Below are 25,910 nucleotides of genomic sequence, written 5' to 3'. Positions count from 1 at the left end.
GATGCTGATTTTCTCCCGAATGTTTACTTACCGTCTCAGAAGTAGATGACAGGGGAGGAAAAAGGAGAAGGGCTGAAGATTTTCTGAGGTGTAGGGCTCTAAAGGTTGTTCTCCAGTTCATTGCCCAGCTTGCAAAAATCTCTTATAATTCAGCAAGTGCTGAATTAAAGTTGGAATTGAATTGATAAAGCTTTCAGGTTTTTGGGGATAGACCCCAGGCTGTGCTGCTGATGAGGGATCACTCCCACCCCAAGAGGATTTTCTTCTCTGCATCTCCACTCTATTCTCTTCCCAGAACTTTCCTGGGCATTAGAATATATGATCAATCATTCTTTAACCATCTTATTACCTGGACGTAATTGGAAAGTAAGTTTATGTAACGTTGAGCTAAGAATAGAATTTAGTTTTTGAATTAGTCATGAGTAACATTGTATCTTAAGTTTTGAGTATGAAATTACCAACCACTCCTACTTTCTGTATTCTCACAAAAATCCTTCCAGGCATATTTGCTTAAATTAATCCTAAGCCACTTGAGCTATGAGTAGTCAAAATGAGTATATCTTCAGTGCAGAAATCCCTCAAGGGTTAAACTTCTCCTTTCAGGGATTTTATAATTGAGTTTATCCCATCCGAAACTTTTCACTCTCAAGTAAGTAACTTGGACTTCTTTTTGGCCATGCAGCAAAAATTCAGGATTTCTGCCTAAACCAGAAAAGGGCATGGCACTCACTTGGGACAGGCTACCAGAATAAATTATATGCTTGGAATAATTCAACACAGTAATCTTTGCTAATCATAGGAGGATCCAGAGACCATTGTGGGCTCAGAAGGGAGCTGGGCTGGTTTAAGATACTCTAATATACAAAATTTTCTTAGGAAAGTAATTCAAAATGAATGTACTGAATACAGAGACTTTCCAGATTTTTGAAAGAAAACATTTTGTTGAAACATTAGCTTCTGTCTTATTTGAGAAGTCTCAGCATGTGATTCATCAGGTTCTTTCGGATTATAGAATTTGATGGGGTACTTTACTTCAGCAAAGCCCAGAATTGTGAATTAGCTCATCATACTCATTGAGCTAAATGTGTTTGATGTCCTTCCCCTGACTAGAGAAGGTTAAACTCCCATGGGCCCTGGAGCTTAGACCCATGGATGAGGGTGAGGATTTCAGGTAAAGAAGCCAAACTGAAAGCTCTAGGCCAAAGGGACTGCAGAGTTGGGAGTACAAATGCAGGAGGAGGAGTAGAGCTGGGTTTGAAAGGCATTGGCCTGGTGACAAGCACAATGTAGACACCTATGTGGTCTTGTATTAGCACTTATGCCAACCTAGGTGAGCATGTTAGGCCCATGCTTAACAGGGCTAAAATAGCATAGGCAAATCTTACACTGAGATGATTCAGAAATGTTTAACCTCATAGATGTTTGGTCACATTGTCATGTGGGGCCATGCTGTATGTGAGTGGTTGCTTGTTAACCTTTGGCCAGAAGAGGCTGCATGCCCTTGGTGCTCCATGGCTCCATGGCGACCCCACAGTTCACAGATACTTACATTTATAACCTGTCAGTATGTCCAAAGCAGGCATTGCCACTTTCACTGTCCAAGTTCTTCAGTTTAAAAACAGACTTTTTAACTTAACTGATTTAATGTGACTTCTGGTTTTAGTGGTTGATCATTGATCAGTTTGGGAAAGAATTATGTCCCCACATTGAATTTCACAAATGGTTTTATACTTCTTTTCCAGATTGTGTGTTTAGGTTGATTTTAACAAACCCTAGTGTAAGTGACCACATGTTTGCATGATGTAAATGTAAAATTAGCCAGAAGAAAGCCTCTATGCAGGAAGGTTACCTTTGATTTAGAGTGTTGTATTTTCAAATCATTAAAAATGAGATATAAAGCACTTTCTAAAGCTTGGAAATTCAAAGTATATTCTTATATTAGCTCTCTAACAGATTGTGAAAAACTAATAACAAGAACAATGATTGGAGTTGGGAACAGTTCATGTATATTAATATTCTCAGAACATTAAACACTTGAAAATAACTTACAGAGAGACTCCTTTAGGGGTTTGCTTATAATTCATACAAAATAAGTCTTGGATTTTTTAGGAGTTGGTTATAATTAATGCAAAATAATTCTTGGGTTCTTTGAATTAATGAATGTTGGCTTCTTTTAGAGATGTTGGGATGGAATATTAAGAAATTGTTGTGGTAGCATTTGACCAGAGGACTGGGAAGTACTAGCACACTATCCCAGATGCATCCCAACAGCATCTCTGAGAGAGATAACAGGCATGCAAAGCACGGAAGCTCTTTTCATTATGCTGAGGTACACGTTTCTCTATTTCCTATACCTACCTACTAGTCTGGAGACAAAGGTGGCTTTGACTTTCCCTGTATATTTATCTCAGTGTTTAAACTTCAGTCTCGGATGTTAATATTTTCATGTAAGAAAGCTTCCCTCACTCTTTCAAGTAGATGTGTATCAGCTAGAACCAGTAGAAGAGGCAAGAGTCATAAAAATAATAATAATTTAAAAAAGGGCTATGCATTTGCCCAGTAGTCTAAAGCAGAGCTGATCTAAGCCACAGGTAACTACTACACCTTAGACTGAGTCTAGATGAGAGAGAGGAGAGAGAAAAGAGAGGAAAAAATAAAAAAAAAAGGAATGGCTTAGTGTTTCCCAGGGGTCAGGCCTCTGGCTATGCCATATTGTTACCAGCCTTCTTAGTGGAAGATGAAGACAGAAAGAGCCACACACCCATCTCCACTGACATTTTGATCTCTTGGAAAGTCTTAACTCTGGAGAACACAGCCTTGGCAATATCCTTGAACTTCCCTGCATCTCTTTGGAGGTGGAATATCTTGTCTTGATCATGGCTGTCTGTGGAGAAGAATAAAAGTAGGGAGATAGGGGAGTGTTAATTTTTCTCCCCTCCATACCAAAAGTTTCTATCTTGACTTGCTTTGCTTCTTTTTAGATTTATTTCTTCACTTAGTAAAATGCATCATGTATTAGCCTGTTTACAGAGCTTCACCAACATTAGTAGTCTAATTTTCAATTCCCACTAGGTAAGGTGGGAGACTAACAGCGGTTGCTCCCTCTCTCTTTGTACCCTTAGGGGTTATGGACCACTGGTGGTGTCAGCCCTATGCAAACCCAGGTTTAAGCCTTCCTGCTTGCCCTCCCTCCCTCCTCCTTTCCCTCCCTCCCTCCCTTCCTTCCTTTTTCCCTCCTTCTCTCCTGCCCTCCCATGCCTCCCTCCCTTTTTCCCTCCTTCTCTCCTGCCCTCCCATGCCTCCCTCCCTCTTTCCCTCCATCCTTTCCTCCCTTCTCCCTCCTTCCTTCGCTCCTTCCCTCGCTCCTTCCCTTCCTCTTTTCTTCCCTCCTTCTCTCCTCCCTTCCTGTTTCCTAACTTCTTCTTTGGGCAAATTCTGAAACAGTAGGGAAGCAAATATGTCTACACTTACATGGTATGTGGGAAAATGCAACATGGAAGATCTGGTAACTTGAAGTCTGACTTCAGTCCACAGTACCTAGTAAATTTTACTAATGATAGTTATCAGTGGCCTGGAAATTGCCAAATCAGTGAACTTTTCTCAGGTTTTGAGTTGTCTCAGTTTAACGTTCTTTTTTTAATTTTTATTTTTTAAATTGTAACTGACAAATTATAGTTGTATATTTATGGGGTACAAAGTGATACTGTAATTTATGAATATAATGTGGAATAATTAAATCAAGCAGTTAAAATGTTCATGATCTCAAATACTTATTTTTTGTGGTGAGAATGTTTGAAATGTATACTCTTAGTGATTTTGAAGTATACATTATTACTATATTCACCATGCTGTGCGTTATATGTCAAAGAAAAAAATCTTATTTCTTCTAATTGAGATTTTGTACCTTTTGACCATCATCTCCACATTCTGCCCACCTTCTCAGTCTCTGGTATCCACCATTCTACTCTCTGCTTCTTTGTATTTTATTGTTTTAGATGTTATGTATATGAGAACATGTGGTATTTGTCTTCCCTTGTCTGGTTTATTTCACATAGCATAATGCTTTCCACGTCCATCCATGTTGTCACAAATGACAGAATTTTTTCTTTTTTAAGGCTGAATAAAATTCCATTGTGTGTATGTACCACATTTTCTTTATCCTTTTATCTGCTGATGGACACCTAGATTGAGTCTATAACTTGTCTACTGTGAATAGTGCTTCAATGCACATGAGAGTGCAGATATCTCTTCAATGTGTTGATTTCAAATCTTATGGGTAAATACCCAGAAGTGGGATTTCTGGATCATATGGTAATTCTGTTTTTAATTTTTTAAAGGAGCCTCCGTATACTTTTCCATAATAGTCATACTAATTTACATTTCACCAACAGTGTACAGGAGTTCCCTTTCCTCCACATTCTTGCCAATGTTTGTTTTCTTTTTTTTTTTTTTTTTTAATAATAATCATTCTGACAGATGTAAGGTGATATCTCATTGTGGTTTTAATTTTTATTTCCCTGGTGATGAGCATCTTTTCATGTATCTCATGGCCATTTGTATGTCTTCTTTTGAGAAATGTCTATTCAAGTTCCTTGTTTGTTTTTAAATCAGAATGTTTTTCTGTAGTGTTGTTGAGTTCCATATATATTTTGTATATTAACCCCTTATCAGATGTATGGCTTGCACATCTTTTCTCTCAGTCTGTAGCTTGTCTCTTTACTCTGTTATTTTGCAGAGTGTGTTGTGCAGAAACTTTATATTTGGATGTGTCTGTCTGTTTTTGCTTTTGTTGCCTGCACTTTTGAGGTCAAATCTAAAAAGTTATTGCCCAGAATAGTGTCTTGTGTTTTTTCCCCTGTTTTCTTCTAGTGGTTTTTCAGTGTCAGGTCTTATGTCTGAGTCTTTAATCCATTTTGAACTGATTTCTGTATGTAGGGTGAGGATAAGGGTCAAGTTTTAGTCTTCTACATATGGATGTCTGATTTACCTAGCACCATTTACTGAAGAGACAGTCGTTTCCCTATTATATGTTCTTGATACCTTTGTCAAGAGTCAATTGGCTACAAATGTGTTTCATTTCTGGGCTCTCTATTCTTTTCTACTGGTCAATGTGTCTATTTTTATGCCAGTACCATGCTTTTTAAGTTACTATTGCTTTGTAGTATAGTTTGAAATCAGGAAGTGTGACGTCTCTAGCTTCGTTCTTTTTGTTCAATATTGCCTTGGCCATTTGAGGGCTCCATATGAATTTATTTTGTGGTTCCATTTGAATTTTACAATTCTTTTGCCTATTTTTATGAAAAATGCTATTGAAATTTTATTAGGGATTGCTGCATTGAATCTGTAGATTGCTTTAGGCAGAACGGACATTTTAACAATATTAATTCCTCCAATCCATGAACATGGGATATCTTTCCATTTATCCATGTCTTTGTTAATTTCTTTTCTTTTTCTTTTTAATTTTCTATAGTTTTCAGGGTACAGTTATTTCACCATCTTAAATTTATTCATAAGTATTTTTTTACAACTATTGTAAATGACTTTTTTTTCAGAAAGTTTGTTAGTGTATAGAAGTGCTACTGATTTTTGTGTGTTGATTTTGTATTCTGCAATTTAACTGTATTTATTAGTTCTTCTTTTTTTTTTTTTTTTTTTTTTTTTTTTTGAGACAGAATCTCATTCTGTTGCCCATCCTGGAGTGCCGTGGTGCGATCTCAGCTCACTGCAACCTCCGCCTACCAGGTTCAAGCGATGCTCCCACCTCAGCCTCCTGTGTAGCTGGGATTACAGGCATGTTCCACCATGCCCGGCTAATTTTTGTATTTTTAGTAGAAATGGGATTTCACCATGTTGGCCAGGCTGGTCTTGAACTCCTGACTGCAAGTGATCCTCCTGCCTCAGCCTCCCAAAGTGCTGGGTTTACAGGCGTGAGCCACTGTGCCCAGCCTATATTTACTAGTTCTAGCAGTTTTATATGGTGGAATCTTTAGCGTTTTCCACATACGAGATCATATTGTTGACAAACAGCAACAATTCTACTTTTTCCTTTATGGATGCCTTTTCTTTTTTTCTCTTGCCTAATTACTCTGGTAAAATCTTCTAATACTGTGTTCAATATAAGTGGCAAGAGTGGGCATCCTTGTGTTCCTCTGGATCTTAGAGGAAAATGTTTTATTTTTTCATCATTGAATGTAATGTTACCTATGCTTATCATCTATGTCCTTTATTATGTTGAGGTACATTGATTTGTTGAGAGTTTTTAATCATGAAAAGATGTTGAATTTTGTCAAATTATTTCTATGCATCTATTGATTATATAATTTTTTCCCTTCATTCTTATGTGATATTGATTTGCATATGTTGAACCATCCTTGCATGCCAGAGATAAATCTCATTTGATCATAGTGAATGAACCTCTTAATATATTGTGAAATTCAGTTTATTAGCATTTTATTGAGTATTTTTACATCTGTATTTATCAAAGACAGTGGCCTTTAGTTTTTTATTCTTGTGATATCCTTGTCTGGCTTTGGTATGAGGGTAATGCTGGGCTCATAAAAAGAATTGGAAACTATTATTTCCCCTTCGATTTTTTGGAAGAGTTTGTGAAGGATTGGTATTAGTTTTTCTTTAAAAGTTTGGTAGAATTCAACAGTGACGCCATTAGGTCCTGGGCTTTTCTTTGATGGAAGACTTTTTACTATTTATTCAATCTTCCTGTTGATCTGTTCAGATTTTCTTCTTTTTTTTCTTTTTTTTGACAGTCTCACTCTGTCACCCAGGCTGGAGTGCAGTGGTGTGATCTCTGCTCACCGCAACCTACACCTCCTGGGTTCAAGTGATTCTCTTGCCTCAGCCTCCTAAGTAGCTGGCATTACAGGCATGCACCACCACACCTGGCTAATTTTTGTATTTTTATTAGAGATGGGGTTTCACCATATTGGCCAGGCTGGTTTTGAACTCCTGACCTCAGGTCATCTGCCTGCCTTGGCCTCCCAAAGTCCTGGGATTACAGGCATGAGCCACCATGCCCGGCCCAGATTTTCTTTTTCTTTATGATTTAGTCTTAGTAGGTTATATGTGTTTAGGAATACATCCTTTCTTCTCGGTTATTCAATTTTTTTGACATTTAATTGTTTACAATAGCTCTTATGATTGTATTTCTGTTTAATTTCATCTCTTTCATTTCTGATTTTATTTATTTGAGTCATCTCTTTTTTTTCTTAGTCTAAAGATTTCTCAATTTTTATTTTTTCAAAAATACAAGTTTTAGTTTATTTTAGTATTGCTTTTCTAGTTCTATTTCATTGTTTTCTGCTCTGATATTTTTAATTTTTTCTGCTAAAATTGAGCTTAGCTTATTCTTCATTTTGTTTTTTTTTTGAGACATAACATTAAGTTGTTTATTTGAGACCTTTCTTTTTGATGTAGGTACTTATTGTAATAAACTTTTTTCTCAGAACTGTTTTTGCTGAATCCCGTAAGTTTTAGAATTTTGTATCTCCATTTTCATTTGTCTCAATTTTTTAAAATTTCCCTTTTAATTTCTTTATTAACTCATTGGTTGTTCAGGAACGTGTTGTTTTTCATGTATTTGTCAATTTTCCAGAATTACTCCTGTTGTTGATTTTTTAGTTTCATACCATCCTAGTTGGTAAAGGTACTTGTTATTATTTCAGTCTTCTTAAATTTGTGAATACTTGTGAAGACATGTCAAGACTTGTCCTCACGTATAATCTATCCTGAAGAATGTTCCATGTGTGCTTGAGAAGATTGTATATTTTGTTGCTGTTAGGTGGAATGTTCTGCATATGTCTGTTAGTTCATTGGTCTAAAGTGTTGTTCAAGACCAGTGTTTTCTTATTAATTTCTGTCTGGATGATTTTTCCATTGCTATAAGTGGGATAAGTCCCATACTATTCTTGTATTGCAGTCTATCTCTCCATTTAGATCCTTTAGTATTTGCTTTATATAATTTTGGTGCTCTGATGTTGGGTGCATATATATTTACAGTTGTTATATCCTCTTGTTGAACTGACCCTTTTATCATTATATAACATCTTTCTTTATTGCTTTCTGTAGTTTTGGTTTAAAGTCTGTTTTGTTTTATATAAATAGAAGTCTCTCTGCCCTCTTGGTTTCCCTTTGCGTGGAATATCTTTTTCCATTCCTTCACTTTCAGTTTGTGTGTGTCCTTAAAAGTGAGGTGAGTATCTTGTAGGCGGCTTATAGTTGGGTCTAGTTTTGTGGTTTTTTGTTCTGTTTGTTTGTTTAATTCATTCAATTACTCTATGTCTTTTTGTTGGAGAATTTAATCTGTTTACATTCAAGGTAATTATCAATAGGTAAGGACTTCTGTCATTTTATTATTTTCTGGTTGTTTTGTTTCTTTCTTCCTCTCTTGTCTTCCTTTGCAGTTTGATGGTTTTCTATAGTGATATGCTTTGAATCTTTCCTGTTTTTGTTTTGTGTGTCTACTATACATTTTTATTTTGTGATTACCATGAGACTTACATAGAACATCTTATAACAGTCTGTTTCAAGCTGCTAACTTCTTAACTTTGCATACAGCTTTACAGTTTTATTGCCCTTCATTTTATGTTTTTGATATCAGAATTTACATCATTTTGTAATATGCATTTATTAACAGTTTATTTTAGCTGTAGTCATTATTATTAGTTTTTTCCTTGGAACCCTCACACTAGGAGTAAAACCACTTTACATGCCACAATTAGAGTTCTAAGGTATCCTGAATATGGCTTTGTAATACTTATACCATTGAGTTTTGTGATTTTGTGTGTTTTATGTTATTAGTGGTTTTTGTTTAACTTAACTCTCTTTACCCAATCATATAAGGCAAGCCTAGTGGTGATGAATTCCGTTAGCATTTGTTTGTCTGGGAAAGTTTTTCTTTTTCATTTTGGAAAGACAATTTTGTTGGGTAAAATATTCTTGTTGGGCAGCATTTTTTCCTTCAGCCCTTTGAATAAATCATCCCACTCTCTCTTGCCCTGCAGGAATTCTGTTAAGAAATCTACTGACATTGTATTGGGACTCCATTGGATGTAATGTGTTTCTTGTTGCTGTCAGCATATTAGCATATTTTCTTCATCTTTGATTTTTCATAATTTGATTATGTGTCCTGGTGAACTCTTCTTTTGGTTTACTTTGATTGGAGACCTCTGTGCTTCCTCTACCTGAATGTTGGCATCTATCCCTAAATTAAAAGAAGTTTTCAGCCATTAGTTCCTTTAAAAATACTTTGTTGTTTTTTTTTTTTCTATTTCTTCCTGAATTCCTCTTATGCATAGGTTAGGTCTCTTAATGGTATTCCATAATCCTTATAGGCTTTTGTCACTCTTATTTATTTACTTATTTATTTATTTGCAGCTCTGATTGGATAATTTCAGATGTTCTATCTTCAAGTTCACTGATACTTCAGTGTGAGGGAGCCTGTGTTGAAGCTTCCTGTTTGTATTTTTCAGTTCAGTATTGTCTCTAGTATTTCTGTTTATAAAATTTGACCCTTTCTTTAGGGTCTATTGTTGGAGCTTTCTTAGTTTCTTTTGGATATATCATGATTTCCTGATTCTTTGTAATTCTTGTGTTCTTGCATTGGTGTTTGTGCAGTTGAGGAGATAGCCATCTTTTTAGGCTTTTAAGGTGTTTTTTTTTTTTTTTGGCAGGTGTAGGTCTTCACTCTTTCATTTAGCTTTTATTGTAGATGGGCTGGCTTTAATGGCCATGGGCAGGCAGAGCTTGCTTTGGGCTCTCTAGATGGCTGGGCTGCTGCCTTTGCTCTCAATTTTGATGAGGCAGCTGGCTGAGCTCTTCTATCCAGTGAGACCACTGGTTGATCTCTGGAAATACACTTGGCGCATCATTGAGCTGGGCCACAGGAGTATATTCTTTGGCCAGATAGTTTTACTATTTGGGTTCAGTAGTTGAACAGGGTTGCAGGAGGGGCTGTGATCAGGTTGCTAATTGGAATGGCTGGGAGCAGCTGCTGTGCTCATTAGAAATTCACAGTTGAGATTTGTCTCTCTGTCTAGGCAGGCTCTTGAGGTGAGCTTTGAAGCTTGACTGAGTGCTGTTTAAACTCTTGGGTGTGATAGATAGAGCCTCTGCTCTTTGTGGAAATTTGCTGTGATGATTGTCTCGCTCCCTGGATGTGAGGCTTTGGGGCAAGGTATGAGGCTGGTCCTGGAGGCTGACTGTGTAGGGATTTAAGCTAGGTAGAACTTTTGATCACTTCTGGAGTGACTAGCTCAGCTTTTCAAGTTGGATGGGCTATTAGCTGGTACCACTGATTGGGCACTACTGCTGACAGGTACACAAAGCTAACACCATATCTATGTCCTGATTGCTTTCTACTACACCTCCTTTCTTTGCTTCTGCCTAATCCCAGTTGGTCTAGTGGTAGCATTTTCCCTTGTGTTCCCCATGATGTAAGATAGGAGTGGGCTTTCTGGAAAGTGCCACAAGATGCTAGAGAAGATGGTTGTCCACCTCTGGTTCTCTTCCCTCTGTAGAAACCCCAGTTCCTGGAGAATCCTCTCTTTGTAGCACTATGCTAACCTCTGGGAGGAGGAAAGGTAGTATAGTCAAAATAAGACCCTTTTGTCCTACCCTTTTCATGTGGAAAAGTTCCATAAACCACACAGGTGACTCAGGCTTATTCCCAATTTTGGAGGATTTCATCAGAGTGTTCATATCTGTGGATAGTTGCTGATAGAACTTTCTGTGGAACGTGCGGAAACCTAAGACCTCCTATTCTTCTATAGGAGGTCTATAGACTCCAACTAGACATTCTTGACACCCATTTTCTTTTTAATTCTGGTTATTCCTTGATATCCATTACTTTACATTGTCGTGATTCCTACTGTATTATATTAGCACCTTTGCCTCCATTTCCTCTGTAAATCCTTGCCCCTGTTTGGGACTTACTCAACCCTCAGTCTTTGACTCTGTTTCTCTCTAAATTTGACTGTCCTTTGGGAAATTTTCTGTTCTCTCTGATCATCTTTTGCTTCTTTTTTGTTGTTGTTGTCTTTTAGTTTTAAGTGTTACCTAGTTTTTAGGGCTTAATCTCCCTTGAACGTTGGCACTTTGAATGTCCCTTTGTTATATCAAACTCAGCATATCTTAAAAGTTAACTTAAAATTACCTAGAAACTCACTTCCCCATTTCTTCTAGTGAGAGTATAGTGCCAGGAAAAGAGCAAGTGCTCAGTAAATTCTGCTGTTAACCCAGTGAAGACAGCACATACTGCTTTATTTATCTTCCTGAAGCATTTCTCTAGTTTGTCCCAACCTGTTTTTTCTTAACTCTGCATTTTTAAATTTAAGTATATTTTATATGCAGTAAAAGGTACAAATCTTATATTTAGTTTTGAAAAATGCATGCACTGCTATAACCAACACCCCATCAAAGTATAGAACATTTCTGTCACCCTAGAAAGTTCCATCTTCCCGTCTCCTAGAAATAACTTCTGTTCTGACCCCAATCAATAGAGACAAGTTTTCTTTAGAACCTTAAATAAATGTGTTCATACAACTTATTTCATAGAATTCTTTAATTTTTGCAATCTGTCAGCATTTTTTTTTTGAGATTCATCTAAGTTCTTGTAAAGTTCAGTGTTTGATATTTTTAGTTGCTAAGTGATATTCCACTGTATGATTATATCTTAATTTGTTTAGTCTCCTGTTGATGGACACCTGGGCTATTTCTAGTTTGGGGCTTTTTTTGTTTGTTTGTAACAGAGTCATGCTCTGTCACCCAGGCTGGAGTGCAGTGGCACAATCTCAGCTCACTACAACTTCTGCCTCCTGGGTTCAAACGATTCTCCTGCCTCAGCCTCCTGAGTCGCTGGGATTATAGTGTGTGCCACCATGCCCAGCTAATTTTTTGTACTTTTAGTAGAGATGGGTTTTCACCATGTTGGTCAGGCTGGTCTCGAATTCCTGCCTCAAGTGATCTGCCCACCTCGGCCTCCCAAAGTGCTGGAATTACAGGTGTGAGCCACGGTGCCTGGCCGCAGTTTGGAGCTATTTTGAATAAAGCTCTAATTAATCTTTATGTGGACATATGTGTTCATTTTACTTGGATAAATACCTTGGAGTAAGATTTCTGGATAATATGGTAAATGTATATTTAGATTTATTTAAAAATGCCAACTGTTTTTCATCAGTAATATATGTGAGTCCTGGTTGCTGCACATCATTACTAACATTTTGTGTTAGTTTTTTAGATTATAATTATTTATATGTATGTACGGTGATATCCCATTGTGATTTTAATCTGCATTTCCCTGATAGTGATATTGAACACTTTTCATATACTTATTGACTGTTATACCTTTTGTGAACTGGCTATTCACATATTTTACCCATTTTTAAAAATTGTATTATTTGTACTTTTATTATCGAGTTGTGGGAATTGTTTGTATATTCTGGATACAGGTTTTTGGACACACACATGCACATATACACACACATATATACACACATACATATGTACATGTAGAAAAAGAGAAGAATGTTTTTTCCTATTCTTTGGCTTCCTTATTTATTTTTTAATAATATCTTTTGATTTGCAAAAGCTTTACTTTTTAATGAAGTCTAATTTATCCATTTTTTAAAGACCAGGTATTTTGGGATCCTAAGAAATCTTGCCTACCTAGTTGCAAAATCTTCTCTTACATTTTCTCCTGGAACCTTTATAATTTTAGCTTGTATGTTTAGATCTATCATTCATCTGAAATTAGTGTTTGTATATTGTGTGAGGTAATGGTCAAGGATCTCTCTTTTCCCCCCATTTGGATACTCAGTTTTTCCTTACCCTTTTGTTGAAAAGGATTTTTTTCTGAAGAGTTCCTGACTGTGTAATTGTGGGTCTGTTTCTGGACTCTGGCATTAGAAATATCTGTATGAACTCATTTTTCTTAAAGAGACAGATACTTACTATCTCCGTTTACTGAATCAGTGACTTAGTAGCAATGAACACCCCGAATGCTCAGACCATGGACTCTAAGTACACATTCTCATTGAATGAAACCAGGGCTCCTTGGAGAAGTGTCTAATGCCCAGTCAGAAGCAGGAATTCTATAATATGAACTCAGGGCACATTATTATAGCAGAAGCAAGGATACTTTCAAGGAGCTCTTAGTGGCCAAAGATAGGACATATTGAGCATACAAATGAATAGTGATTGAAATCAATTGAAACCCATAATATATGTTATTTAAAAATGCATTATGTTCACAATGATGCTACAAAATGAATGCATTAGTAACTTTTGGTAGTTTCTATCTTCCTCTACCTTTCCCACTTCACACCTTGGTTATCTTTGGTGGTTGCTAACACTCCAAAATCATTGTTCTGAAACTGGTAAACGACAGGAAAGAATAAGCATTTATCTTGCTTTTCCTTTTCAAAATAACAACCCTTGAATCCATGGATCAATTTTAACATAACTAAGACAAATGGTATATCTTTCCAGATAAGATGCAACAGGAAATCCAAAGAACCCAGCCCCAGGTATTATTGCCAAAGGAATTGAACCTGAATTAAATCAAGTCTCTAGGTGCAATTACCAATTTACAGGACATGTAGGGATATAGGAACAGTTCCATGAGAAAATCTACAAGAAAACTGTTCTAATTTATCCAACAAATAAGTGGCATAAAAAATTGTAAGTAGAGGAAGGACTATTAGAAATTAAAGGAGACTTAAGGTCCATGACCAAATGGAATTTATGGAGCTGCTTTGCATCCTGATTCATATAAACTAATTGTAAAAAAATAGTTTTGAGACAGTTGAGTATATAAAAAATATATTGATTTTTAAAAGTGGCAATGGTATTGTAGTTAAAAACGAGTCTTTATCTGTTATACAGAAGTATTTACAGGAGAAATAAGATGTGTTCTGGTATTTGCTTTAAAATGCTTTTCAAAAGACAGGTAAAATAGACACAATATTGATATTGTTGAAAAGGGTAATGAAGGTACATTTTGCCGAACTGTCTCATGACTTTGTTTTCATAATAAAATATTTAAACATGAAAAACATGCATTTTGACCCTGAAGTGAAAGTTCTGGCTATGAAGAACACTGAAAATATGGCTGAGATCAGCTTCTTAAAATCATATTAATGGGTTTTGCTGGCGTTATCACTGTTGTGAAGAAATATTTTTATCTCATACTTCATTTCTAATCTTATCTGAGAACCTTCCCTTGGGAGCTGGTGACTTCAGTGTGTAAAATCAGAGCTTGGCATCTGTTGTCTGTTTTTTACACAGTAGACTGGAAATACTTTCTGTCCCAGCAGGGATTTGATTGCATTCATTCTTTGCACTCCTTCCTTGAAGACTGAATGAAGTTCAAGAAGAACATTGATGCCCACTAACTGTTTACTCTGAAGTAAGCAGTATGTAGATGGGTGCTCTGGGACCCACGTCTGCCTCCTAAAGAACCGTATCCTCCTTTGCTGCTCACAGAGCTGGACTCCACCAGTACTTACCCCTTTTACCTTTGACCATCTGTGTGACATGTCACAAAGTCATCAGGAACCCCCAAATGAAAAACCTGTTGTCTTGCAGCGTATGTTTACCAAATACTATGTTTTCAAGCCCTTCTATCTACAGCTCACAGATGCCAAGTGCTGATTCATAGCCTGTACATGGGTGATGCATTGTAACTCTAAGGAGAATGCCTGGTGGTGCAGTGCACATGCTGTAATAATTGCTTTTCTGCACTATGTATCATTGATGATATGGGTTATCAGACCTTGTCATTTGATAAGGAAATTTTGACAGTAATTCATTCTACTTTCAAGTTTGTTTATTTTCAGCCTTGAAACTCAGTTTTGTTTTTGTTTTTATAAGCATCTTAGCAGTTGTGTGAGACTTATGCCTTTTTTTGGCCACAGGAGGTATAACTTTGATGCGTCTGTCATTCTATGTCACTGCCTTTAGTGACAAAATTAGTTCACTTTTGTAATCTGATAATTTTGTGATAATTTCGCATTTGTCAGGAAGACTGGATTGTTTTGCTGGAAGTGACAAGGTGCACTGTATAGAAGAGGTGCCAAAACTTACATGGCTGTGCTTAGCTGAGTTTCCATTCAATTGATGATCTGGAGTAGGGACAAATAGATTGCAGGTCCAGTAAAATATAGCTTTTAATACACATCAGACTTCCTTGCCGTGCTTTTCCCGCATCTGCGTGTGTAAAATATTTATCTTTGAAAATTCACTTTTTTTTTTTTTTTAGAACATCTGAATTTATGTTCTACTGATTCCAAAGTTCTCATTCATCATTTAGGTTTATAACATTATTTCATGTTGTAATTTCACTTTTGTTGTATTTCAATTCAAAGGGTAACACTATATAATAGGATAAAAATGTCAATTTAATGTAAACAGTAACACCCCCAAAATGTGAAAATGTATTTATTGTAACAGACTATATCAAACTAAACATCAGTAAAGACCAACCACACTGTTAATATGAGGTTTGCAGAGACAAAGGGATGGCACCTGGTAATTTCTAAATTTCAAATTTCTTATAATTTATCTTACATTTGTGGACTGCATTATGGAAACCACCCAGTTGCTAGAAAGAGCAGACCACTGGGTTCACTGTGGCCCTTGATCATGCACTAAAGAAAACTGCCTTCAAACAAGAATCTGGGGACAGTTGTTTTCCTTCAGTGCCAGGGAGTCCTCAGACCCTGTGAAGCCTGCCCATATAGGATGGTGTTTCTCAAGCTGTGGTTTGGAACCTTTGCATCAAAATCACTTGGGGAACTTCTTTAACAAGTATTTTCCTAAGACACTCTCTGGGAGTGAGGCCTGGAAACCTGCATTTTAAACAGCTTTCCTCAGTGAATCTGATAAGAGTATAGTTTAAGTATTGCTTAGGGTTTATGCAACATAGAGCCAGAATGCCTCTCTTTTTGGTTCATATGACACATTTGTGTACTTAATGATGAGGTTTTTTTCTTTTCCTTTTTTACCCTCAGGACTTGTCAGTCACATCTGTAACCTGCTCACTGAAACTGCCACACTGTGCTTGGATGTGGACAATAAAAACAACAACGAGATGGCAGCTACACTGCTCTTTTCCCTGCTTGATATTTTGCACAGCATGCTGACCTATACCTCCGGTATTGTACGGCTGGCTTTGCAGGTAGAGGATCTGTTTTCCTGTGTCTTGAGCAGCCCTACTCCATTTCATGCTTCCCTTTCATTCTCTTCTTTCTTATCTTCCTCTATTGTGTCTTTACTTATTTAAAAGAATGTATAATTCTATAGAGAGTGTCTTCTGAAGAGTCATCTTTGGGTGACCAATGTCAAGAACAGAGAATTTGATCAAAATCTTCAGGGAAGGAAGGAGAGGCCTACTACTAAGCAAAGACTTAGCAAGCATTAGTTGGGAAACCACTCCTGACCAAGGAGAGCATTTGCCTTAGGCACATCCTAGGTTGGCCAAGTAGTTTGCAGCTTTTCATGTCCTGAGGTGGCTCTCCAGTTCCCCCTCAGCAGGATAGGTCAGCTTTCTAGGAATAATGGATTGAGGGTTTGTGTACATACACATGCATGTGTGTGTTTGTAGACACATATACATACCTATGTAACTCATAAGCTCATTTTCTTTCCCTTATGACTGATACCATGGACTTGTGAGATGGTTTTGAGGAATAGAGGTGTATTCAGTGGCTATGGAAAAAGCCAATTAGCCATAAACTGTAACCTGTATTTACTTAGCATCATGCTGTAAGGCAGGAAGGAGGTGTGGTTTTATAGAATACTTTCCTATGCCTGTTTTATTTAATGCTCTGTCTAACCGATGGAGTCAGCTGATATTTAGATCAAGTGAAAGTGACAGGGCCAAGGTGAATTTATTGTTACATTTAAAATCCTGATACAATTGCAAGAGATGTATATCAAATGATGGCATCCAAGCTTGGATAGACGCAGAAGCTAAAGTTGAAACCAAACTGTTTTGATACCTTGCCAAAGTCACAGTAACAGAGCCAAGAATGACTCCCTAGACCCCAGGATAGCCTCTGTTATTCATCATTATGATAAATGATATCTTTTATCCACAGTTAAGCTGGTCAAGTATTTAGCTTGTCTAATATGATTTAATAAATCCAAGATCCCCTCAACAAATATTATTAGTTACTAAGTATTAAACCCAAACTGTAAAGCCAGTAGATTAATTAAAAAGCCATGGCCTTTGAATTACCTAGCTGCTTTTATTAGCTCATTTATAATAATTCCAAATTAACAGTAAATAATTGTTACGTACTTAAATAATCGCTAATTATGTATTTCACCTATCTTTTCCTCTCCATTCTAGTAAGTTTCTTTTCAGAGAACACAGTTTCTTATTTCAGTTTTCATAGTGGTAGATTTTTGTAATTCTTTGAGATGTAGTTGATAGTTACTTTTACAGGATACCTTGATGACAATCTGTAAAAGATTTTCTTGTAAATTGTAGACAGAAAAAGGATCAGAAGTTAAAAATCTTCAGAATAATAGAAATTCTTTTTTTTTACTACAAGTGATTAGGTAGATATTCAGGGATGTTTTGAAAGGAAACTCCTTAATACAAAATATTTTTGAATTTTCTATTTCCAACTTGCTGGTTTCCCAGTAGATCACTGTTTTTTATTGTTTTCATAGTCTTGAACACCACTGTACATTTTACTGCTACCATCTTTCTAAATCATCCCTCGTAATATCTGCCATGTATTGCTTTTGGCCTTGACCACTGACTTTGATCTCCATGACACCTGCTGTCAATATGAAGGAGGAGGAGTCCTTGAGGCTGAATTAGGTGAAAGAGTTGGGAAAAGAAATGGAATGTGAATCAAAGACATATCTGCCTTGAAACACTGAGCCATAAGTACTTTCCAAAACCCTAAGTCACCCCTTCCATTTATAGACATACTTCTCACACTGGGGATTCTTCTGTACTTGAAACCTGTATCTATTTCTAATAGGAGCTTCTTAAAAGTAGAAGAATTGAGAGAGGCCAGTGCTTAAAATTATAATAATGCTTAGATTCACAAAGCACTTTTCCAGGGAGGAGAGTGGTATGATGCAAGTGTGTGTATGGGGGAGCAAAGGCAGGCACGTGTCAGAATCTCCATCAGAAGTTCAGTCCCTACCCACTACCTTCCCCATGATTTAAAACTGGTCCCTGTTCACCTCTGAATGTTATGTGTGAAAGATAATGGAGGCAGAGACAAAGTGCCTGAGACTCACTGGTGTGGTGGGGACATGTGGGTTGTGCAGGCTGGAATGCCTTAGATTCAAATCCCAGACACACCACTATACCACTCCCCACCTCTATAACCTCGGGCAAGTTACTGCACCTGAGTATCAGTTTCCTCATCTGGAAAGTAGATGTGGTCACCACTCTGCGGGGTGGTTGTGAGACTTCAATGGGAGAATAAAATATATATAATTATATATAGATGTAAACTGACATACATATACCTGGCCCGGTGAAGGTGACCAATAAGTGGTTACTGTATCATGAACAGCAACAAGAAGAAAGGTGCTTCCTTTTTTGTTTACAGGAGGCCTCCTATGGGCCATGACTTTCTCATTTCTACATCCCGGTGCATGGAAAAGCGCTCAGTTCATATTTACTGACTAACTCCTAGCAGGCTTATGAGTTATTTTGTACTTATGAGCCTAGCATAGGACTAGGCACCTGTAATTTCAGCAGGAATCAAGGGAGAAAGGGTGTTAGCTCTCAGGAAGCTTACAGTTTAATAGGGAAGACTGTCAACATACAAGTAATGAAGCAAGTCTTCATCTTATTGCATGTGTGAAAATGCAGCAATTGAAGGTATTACATGCTGCAGAATGAATAATGAGGCAGGGGACCAAACCCAATTTTGAGATTAGGGAGGGCTTTTCTAGGGAAGACAAATATTTATTATTCTAATTCAGGTCACCTGACTTTCCAATCTGGGCCTTGTTTATCCTTTCTGAGGTGGTATGGGGAAGCTTGTTACCTCATCCTCCTGATAGTAGGACCATTAAACTGCTGTTGATTTGCAGATGTGTCAGTATTGTTGAAAGACTGTAATGTGGCTACTGAGTCTTTCTTAGTCCCACATACACATAAAGGCTATGCGTAGTTGGGGGCTATTTTAGGGGGCTGTCTGTTTTTAGCATCTCTTATAATTATCCAACTTGATTCCTTCACGGCCTTCCTCTTGTTGGCCTTCACCATAAACTACCCTCTGCCTGGTTGTTGAATGCGGATGAGATTTTTCTGTCATAGCCCATAGTCCTGATAGTTTCTCCCTTCCTTTGAAAACTTCAGTGACATCTCATTATCTATAACTTACTGACTCCTTGCTGAGACATTCAAAGGCTTATACAATCGAGCCCCAGGGTACCTTTCCAGCTCATCTGCCTGACCTCCATGCTGCCCATACCCCAATCAGACAGTTGCACTGCCATCTTGTAAGTAGATGCTGTGCTTTGTCACTCCTGTGCCTTTCCTCATGAAATTTCCACATGTGAAATATTTGTACTCCATATGACTCCTAGTAGACCCTGTCCCCACCATCCAAGTGATGAAGTCAATTGTGACATTATCCTACTTCCCTCCTTAACCTAAACTTTATTTCTACCTCTATTATAGCAGTTTTCATATTCTGCCTTAGCACAGTTATTTGGAACTTGTCATCCTTTTAGTTAAACCATGAGATCCTAGATAATGGGGACTGAATCATATTCATCTTTGCATTGTGAATGTGCAACATGATCGTGTTTGGGGAGCACAGTAAGTGTTGAATTGATCCGAGCCACACCATTGACAGTTATGCTCCACTGTGTGCTAAAACCTGCTGGAGATATAACGACAGGAACTGGACTGGGCATGGTGACTCATGCTTATAATTCCAGCCCTTTGGGAGAGGCCCAGGTGGGCAGATCACATGTGGTCAGGAGTTCAAGACCAGCCTGGCCAACATGGTGAAATCTTGTCTCTACTAAAAATAAAAAAAAAATAAAAAAATAAATTAGCCGGGTGTGGTGGCACACACCTGTAGTCCTAGCTACTCGGGAGGCTGAAGCAGGAGAATCATTTGAACCTGGGAGGCGGAGGTTTCAGTGAACCGAGATCACGCCACTGCACTCCAGCCTGGGTGACAGAGCGAGACTCCATCTCAAAAAATAAAAATAAAGGCTGGGCGTGGTGGCTGACACCTGTAATCCCAGCACTTTGGGAGGCTGAGGCAGGCAGATCATGAGGTCTGGAGTTTGAGAGCAGCCTGGCCAACATGGTGAAACCCTGTCTCTATTAAAAATATAAAAATTAGCCAGTCATGCTTGCGGGGACCCGTAATCCCAGCCACTTGGGAGGCTGAGGCAGGGGAATTGCTTGAACCCAGGAGGCAGAGGTTGCACTAAGCCGAGATCATGCCACTGCACTCCAGCCTGGATGAAAGAGAGAGACTGCATCTCAAAAAGATAAATAAGACAGGAACTACTTGAGAAAGTAACTGTCTCTTGTTCTTTATAGATGCCTTACTTCTGTGTATATTTAGCAGACCTCTGTTGATTACCTACTTCTGTGTGCTAGATTTGTGTAGCAATGCTAGATGTAAGAGAACTGTATTATACCTGGCCTTTTTTTTTTAATACTAAGAAGCTGTATTCTGTTATCTCACTTTAGGTAATGCTGTATTGCTGTTTAATGTTAAATATGGCCCAGAAATTGACAGGCCACCCGCCTCGGCCTCCCAACGTGCTGGAATTACAAGCATGAGCCACCATGCCCAGCTCAGTTCCTGTCTTATATCTCCAGCAGGTTTTAGCACACAGTAGAGCATAACTGTCAATGGTGTGGCTCAGATCAATTCAACACTTACTGTGCTCTCCAAACACCATCATGTTGCACGTTCGCAATGTAAAGATGAATATGATTCAGTCCCCATCCTCTAGGATCTCATGGTTTAACTAAAGGATGACAAGTTCCAAAGGAATGTCACCTTCTTTAGTTGGATGATTTAAGGCTACTAAATGTATATTTCTACCTAAAGTTCTTCTTTGAAATCAATATTCATATACCTAGCAGCTTGCTCAATATGACCTCTAGAATGGCCCCATAGACCAAAGCTGAACTCAGGATCTACCTCCCAAATCCATTTCCCTGCCAGCAAGCCCTGCCCCACTCACCCTGCCACGCAAACCAGAAACCTGGAGGCATTCTTAAAATTTTCCTCTTTTTTTATATCCCACATCTAATCTGTCACCAAATCATGTAGATTTTACCATAAACATCTAACACATCCAATTGCCTCTCTCAAACCCTGCTGCTATCACCCTAGCCCAGGCTAGCATCCTCTCTCGCCTGGGTTATAACAGCTAGGGGATTGCTAGGAGTGGGGTGAGTTCACACACAGCAATGACAAAAGGGAGTGGTTCTGGAAAGGGGTCCGTGGGGCCAGAAGCAAAGTCAGAGGACCTGGATGGAGCAGACAGTCATGATGTTGTGACAGGGACACGGGCCCTGTACAAGATGCACACAAAGGGTGGCAAATCCAGGAGTTAGGAGGCTGACATGAGGGAGTCTGATGTTGGGAAATTGGAGAGAGGCTGAGAGGCAAGGCAGGCCTGGGCCTTTGCATTTGATTCTGGGGGCTTCAGTGTTTATTGCTGCATCCAGGCAGGTGTCCTTTTGTTGCACAGAGCTTCCTTTGTGGGCCAGTACTTTTGTGGGGAGAGTGGAATTTCTAATGTCTTTCTTTTGTGCCACCTCTCTGTTGTGCAAAGCTGTAGCCTTCTCTTTCTTCTGGAACTCTTGGCAACTTTGCAAGGAGGTGGCCACATGAATACTGGTAGACTGGGTCGATGTTTCTTGGCGACTATGACGTATTACTCTGCAGATCTTGGAGGATCTGGAGACCATGGGACATCCTGGTGGAAAAAGTCCTACAGTGTTTCTTGTGCTGTGGCCCCATTCGCTTGCTTGTGTGTGTTTGGAAAGGAGGCACCGTACCCCTCACTGCTGCCTCATTGCTGATTTGCAAGACTGCCTTATCTCTCCCAGGAAGAAATCAATCTGCTCTAAGGGATAATGTGGTAATGTGGAAAGGCTAATATTCCATGTCAGATAATGTTTCAGAGGGCAAGGGATCAACGGCCAAGATTCAGAAAGGTTCAGACCTCTTGGATAGTGCTGCACATTTGTTTCCTGAAAGGAAATTCTCCATTTCCGATAAAGTCAGTCAGGGAAGTGAGAGGGAAGCTCCAAGCTAATGATGACCCTTGTTCTCCTTATCTATTGAGATGTGCAAGTTGTTAAAAACAGGTGTCCGATTTTCAGTCAAGTTCTTCTGAACCAAAGAAAACAGGCAACTGAAATTCTGTCCATAGGCCAGAAGTGCAGAAGGAAACTAGGCATTTATGAGAAGGGTCCTGGAGTCCAGGTTAATGACTCAAGGCAGGGCAGCCTGTGGCCTGCTCTGTTGGCTCTGGCAAAGGTCATTATTGAAAAGTGGTTTTGTTTCTTCTGAGTAAACATAAAAACAGAGAGGAAGGGCGTCTACATATTATAGCAAATGGAAAAAATAATCCATACCATTTTTCAATATAAAATTATTCATCTCTATGATAGAAATCTCCTTTGGAATTAGACAGTTCTATAAAACCCCTGCGAGAAGACACACAATGTAAAAACCACTCACTCATTTATTTTCATTGCCATTTAAGTCTAAACATTCATAGGAATATCTACCTGTATTTGAAGCCTATTCATGCAGTGATATGTTGGACAAATATTTTAGATGTTATTTGAGCATATGTATGCATATAGAGAAGGAAAACATAGCAGAATGCACTTGGTATGTATCATGTGCATAAATATGCTCAGAGGAGATTAGCATTTGTGACTTGGAGTCAGCCTGGGTTTGGTCCTCTGGCTTTGTCACTCCTTATCTGTGAGATGTTAGACAAACTACCCAGCTTCTCTAAAGTTCAGTTTTCTTCAGCACCTAGTCTCAGGATGCTTAAGATAAAGCACTTTTGGCTGGGCGCGGTGGCTCACATCTGCAATGCCAGCATTTTGGGAGGCTGTGATGGGTGGATCACGTGAGGTCAGGAGTTAGAGACCTGCCTGGCCAACATGGCAAAACCCCATCTCTACTAAAAATACAAAAACTAGCGAGGCGTGGTGGCAAGAGCCTGTAATCTTAGCTACTCAGGAGGCTGAGTCAGGAGAATCGCTTGAACCCAGGAGGCAGAGGTTGCAGTGAGCTGAGATTGTGCCACTGCCCAACAGCCTGGGTGACAGAGGGAGACTCCAACTCAAAAAGAAAAAAAAGATGAAGCGCTTCCTCACTGCAATATATGGGACATCACCATTATTCCTCCATTAGCAACCTTTGTAATTGCTTTATCTATGTGCTGTCCAGGTCAGCCTCTGTAGCCTGAGCTGGCGGCAGTGGCAATATCTACACTCCTTGTTATGTCATAACAAAGCATAGTATCTCTTCTGGGGCCTCCATCTATTCCATCCTTGGGAACCGAGGTAGAATGCTTCCTCAGCCCCTTGTGTCTGCCTGATGGAGTGGTCCTGTTTCCTTTGGCCAAGCTGACTAATCACCAAGACCATCTTTCATTTCTCTTCTCCCTGTTCCAGGCCCAGAAGTCTGGCTCAGGAGAGGACCCTCAGGCTGCAGAAGACCTGCTGCTGCTCAACAGACCTCTGACAGACCTGATTAGCCTGCTTATTCCACTGGTAAGAGCTCACCTGTATGTCTTTTGGAGCATTACTGAAGTTGAAGTAATTTTATTTGAATTTCGTGATCTCTTGAGTTTCTATGTTATTTTTATTCCCTTCAAAACTAGAGCCAAAAGAACTTTCAGAAGATTATTTGGCCTGGAAAACTAAATCTCTACTTTATTTTAAAACCAGGTGGCTTATTCATTTAAATAGATATTTAGGTAAGGCAAAATCTCAAATCTAATTACTTTCTTAACAAATGCGAGGTAAAAAATTCAACAAATGAATTCTAAGAGGAAAGAAGAAATTGCTATGGGAATCAATTTCTTCTCAAAAAGATATTTTAGTGTTTGACTTGGCATGCAGGACTTCCCCAGAAATGCAAAAGCACAGACACAGACCTAGGGCACACCCCCTCAATCTCAATAGAAATGGAATGAAATAAGCAAAATTAAATAAAAACAGGTAAGACTATACACGACCATTGAATATACAAAAAGAGCTCAACAGAAATTCAGAGTTTGGACGTATTAAACAGTTTTAGCCTAGCACTTTGGGAAACCAAGGTGAGTGGATCATTTGAGTCAGGTGTTCGAGACCAGCCTGACCAGTATGGTGAAACCCCGTCTCTACTAAAAATATTTAAAAAAATTAGCCAGGCGTGGTGGTGTGCACCTGTAATTCCAGCTACTCGGGAGGCTGAGTCAGGAGAATCACTTGAACCCAGGAGGCAGAGGTTGCAGTGAACCAAGATCGTGCCACTTCACTCCAGCCTGGGTGAAAAAGCGAGACTCCATCTCAAAAAGTAAAAAATTAAAAAAACTGTTTTAAACATATAATTTCACTGTCTACAAAACTTCCCAGTCTTTTAAAATCAAATTATTGTTCCTAATTAATTTTAACTTTATATTTTTGCCAATTAATTCTATCATCTTTTTTTTCTTTTCTTTTCTTTTCTTTTTTTTTTTTTGAGATGAAGTCTTGCTCTCTTGCCCAGGCTGGAGTGAAGTGGCATGATCTCAGCTCACTGCAGCATCCGCCTACCAGGTTCAAGCAATTCTCCTGCCTCAGCCTCCCAAGTAGCTGGGATTACAGGTGCCCACCACCACGCCCAGCTAATTTTTGCATTTTTAGTAGAGACGGGGTTTCACCATATTGTCCAGGCCGGTCTCAAATTCCTGGCTTCAAGTGATCCGCCCGCCTTGGCCTCCCAAATTGCTGGGATTACAGGTGTGAGCCACCACGCCTGGCCTAATTTTATCATCTTTCTAGTTAAGAACATCTAGTTGCCCTTAAATGGAATTTTTCTTTTTTTCTTTTTTCTTTTTTTAATTATACTTTAAGTTCTAGGGTACATGTGCACAATGTGCAGGTTTGTTACATATGTATACATGTGCCATGTTGGTGTGCTGCACCCATTAAGTCATCATTTACATTAGGTATATCTCCTAATGCTATCCCTCCCCCCTCCCCCCACCCCATGACAGGCCCCGGTGTGTGGTGTTCCCCTTCCTGTGTCCAAGTGTTCTCGTTGTTCAATTCCCACCTATGAGTGAGAACATGTGGTGTTTGGTTTTTTGTCCCTGTGATAGTTTGCTGAGAATGATGGTTTCCAGCTTCATCCATGTCCCTACAAAGGACATGAACTCATCCTTTTTTATGGCTGCATAGTATTCCTTAAATGGAATTTTTCTATGATATCCATGTTCCATGGAATTATAAGTTAGAAATTACATGGAAGATGAAATATAAGAAATAAAGTGAACAATAACAATAATAATGCAAGACAGTATTGCATGCAGAGTTCATGGGCATGGGCTCAATTTAGCTCTGCCACTTACCAGCTGTGTGACTTTGGACAAATATTAACTAACAATATTTGTGACTTAATTTATTCATGCCACAGTTTCTTCATCTGTAAAATGAAGTTAGTAATGCTAATGAGATCATGAAGTTATTTTGAGGATTAAATGAACAGGACCTGGCATATAGTATGTGTTCAACAAATATAGCTATATAAAAATTGATACAGGCCAGGTGTGGTGGCTCATGCCTGTAATACTGGCACTTTGGGAGGTCGAGATGGGAGAATCGATTGGGTCCTGGCATTTGAGACTACCCTAGGCAACATAGCAGGACTCCGTCTCTC

At 38.6% G+C, this 25,910-nt stretch overlaps 1 protein-coding gene across 8 annotated transcripts in view; it reads left to right on the top strand.

Moving 5' to 3' along the window:
• Positions 1-25,910, top strand: part of ULK4 (unc-51 like kinase 4) — a 721,105-nt gene that overhangs the window by 484,092 nt on the left and 211,103 nt on the right. For all 8 annotated transcript variants that reach the window (XM_055109707.2, XM_055109709.2, XM_034956180.3 and 5 more), the window contains 2 exons: positions 16,023-16,189; positions 23,678-23,776. In XM_055109707.2, the coding sequence (XP_054965682.1) occupies positions 16,023-16,189; positions 23,678-23,776 (266 nt within the window). The remainder of the gene's footprint in view (positions 1-16,022; positions 16,190-23,677; positions 23,777-25,910) is intronic.

Source organism: Pan paniscus, chromosome 2 (genome assembly GCF_029289425.2).
Source record: "Pan paniscus chromosome 2, NHGRI_mPanPan1-v2.0_pri, whole genome shotgun sequence".
NCBI lineage: Eukaryota > Metazoa > Chordata > Mammalia > Primates > Hominidae > Pan > Pan paniscus.
Note: the sequence above shows the minus strand (reverse complement) of the source record. Positions and strands in the feature narration are given on the sequence as shown.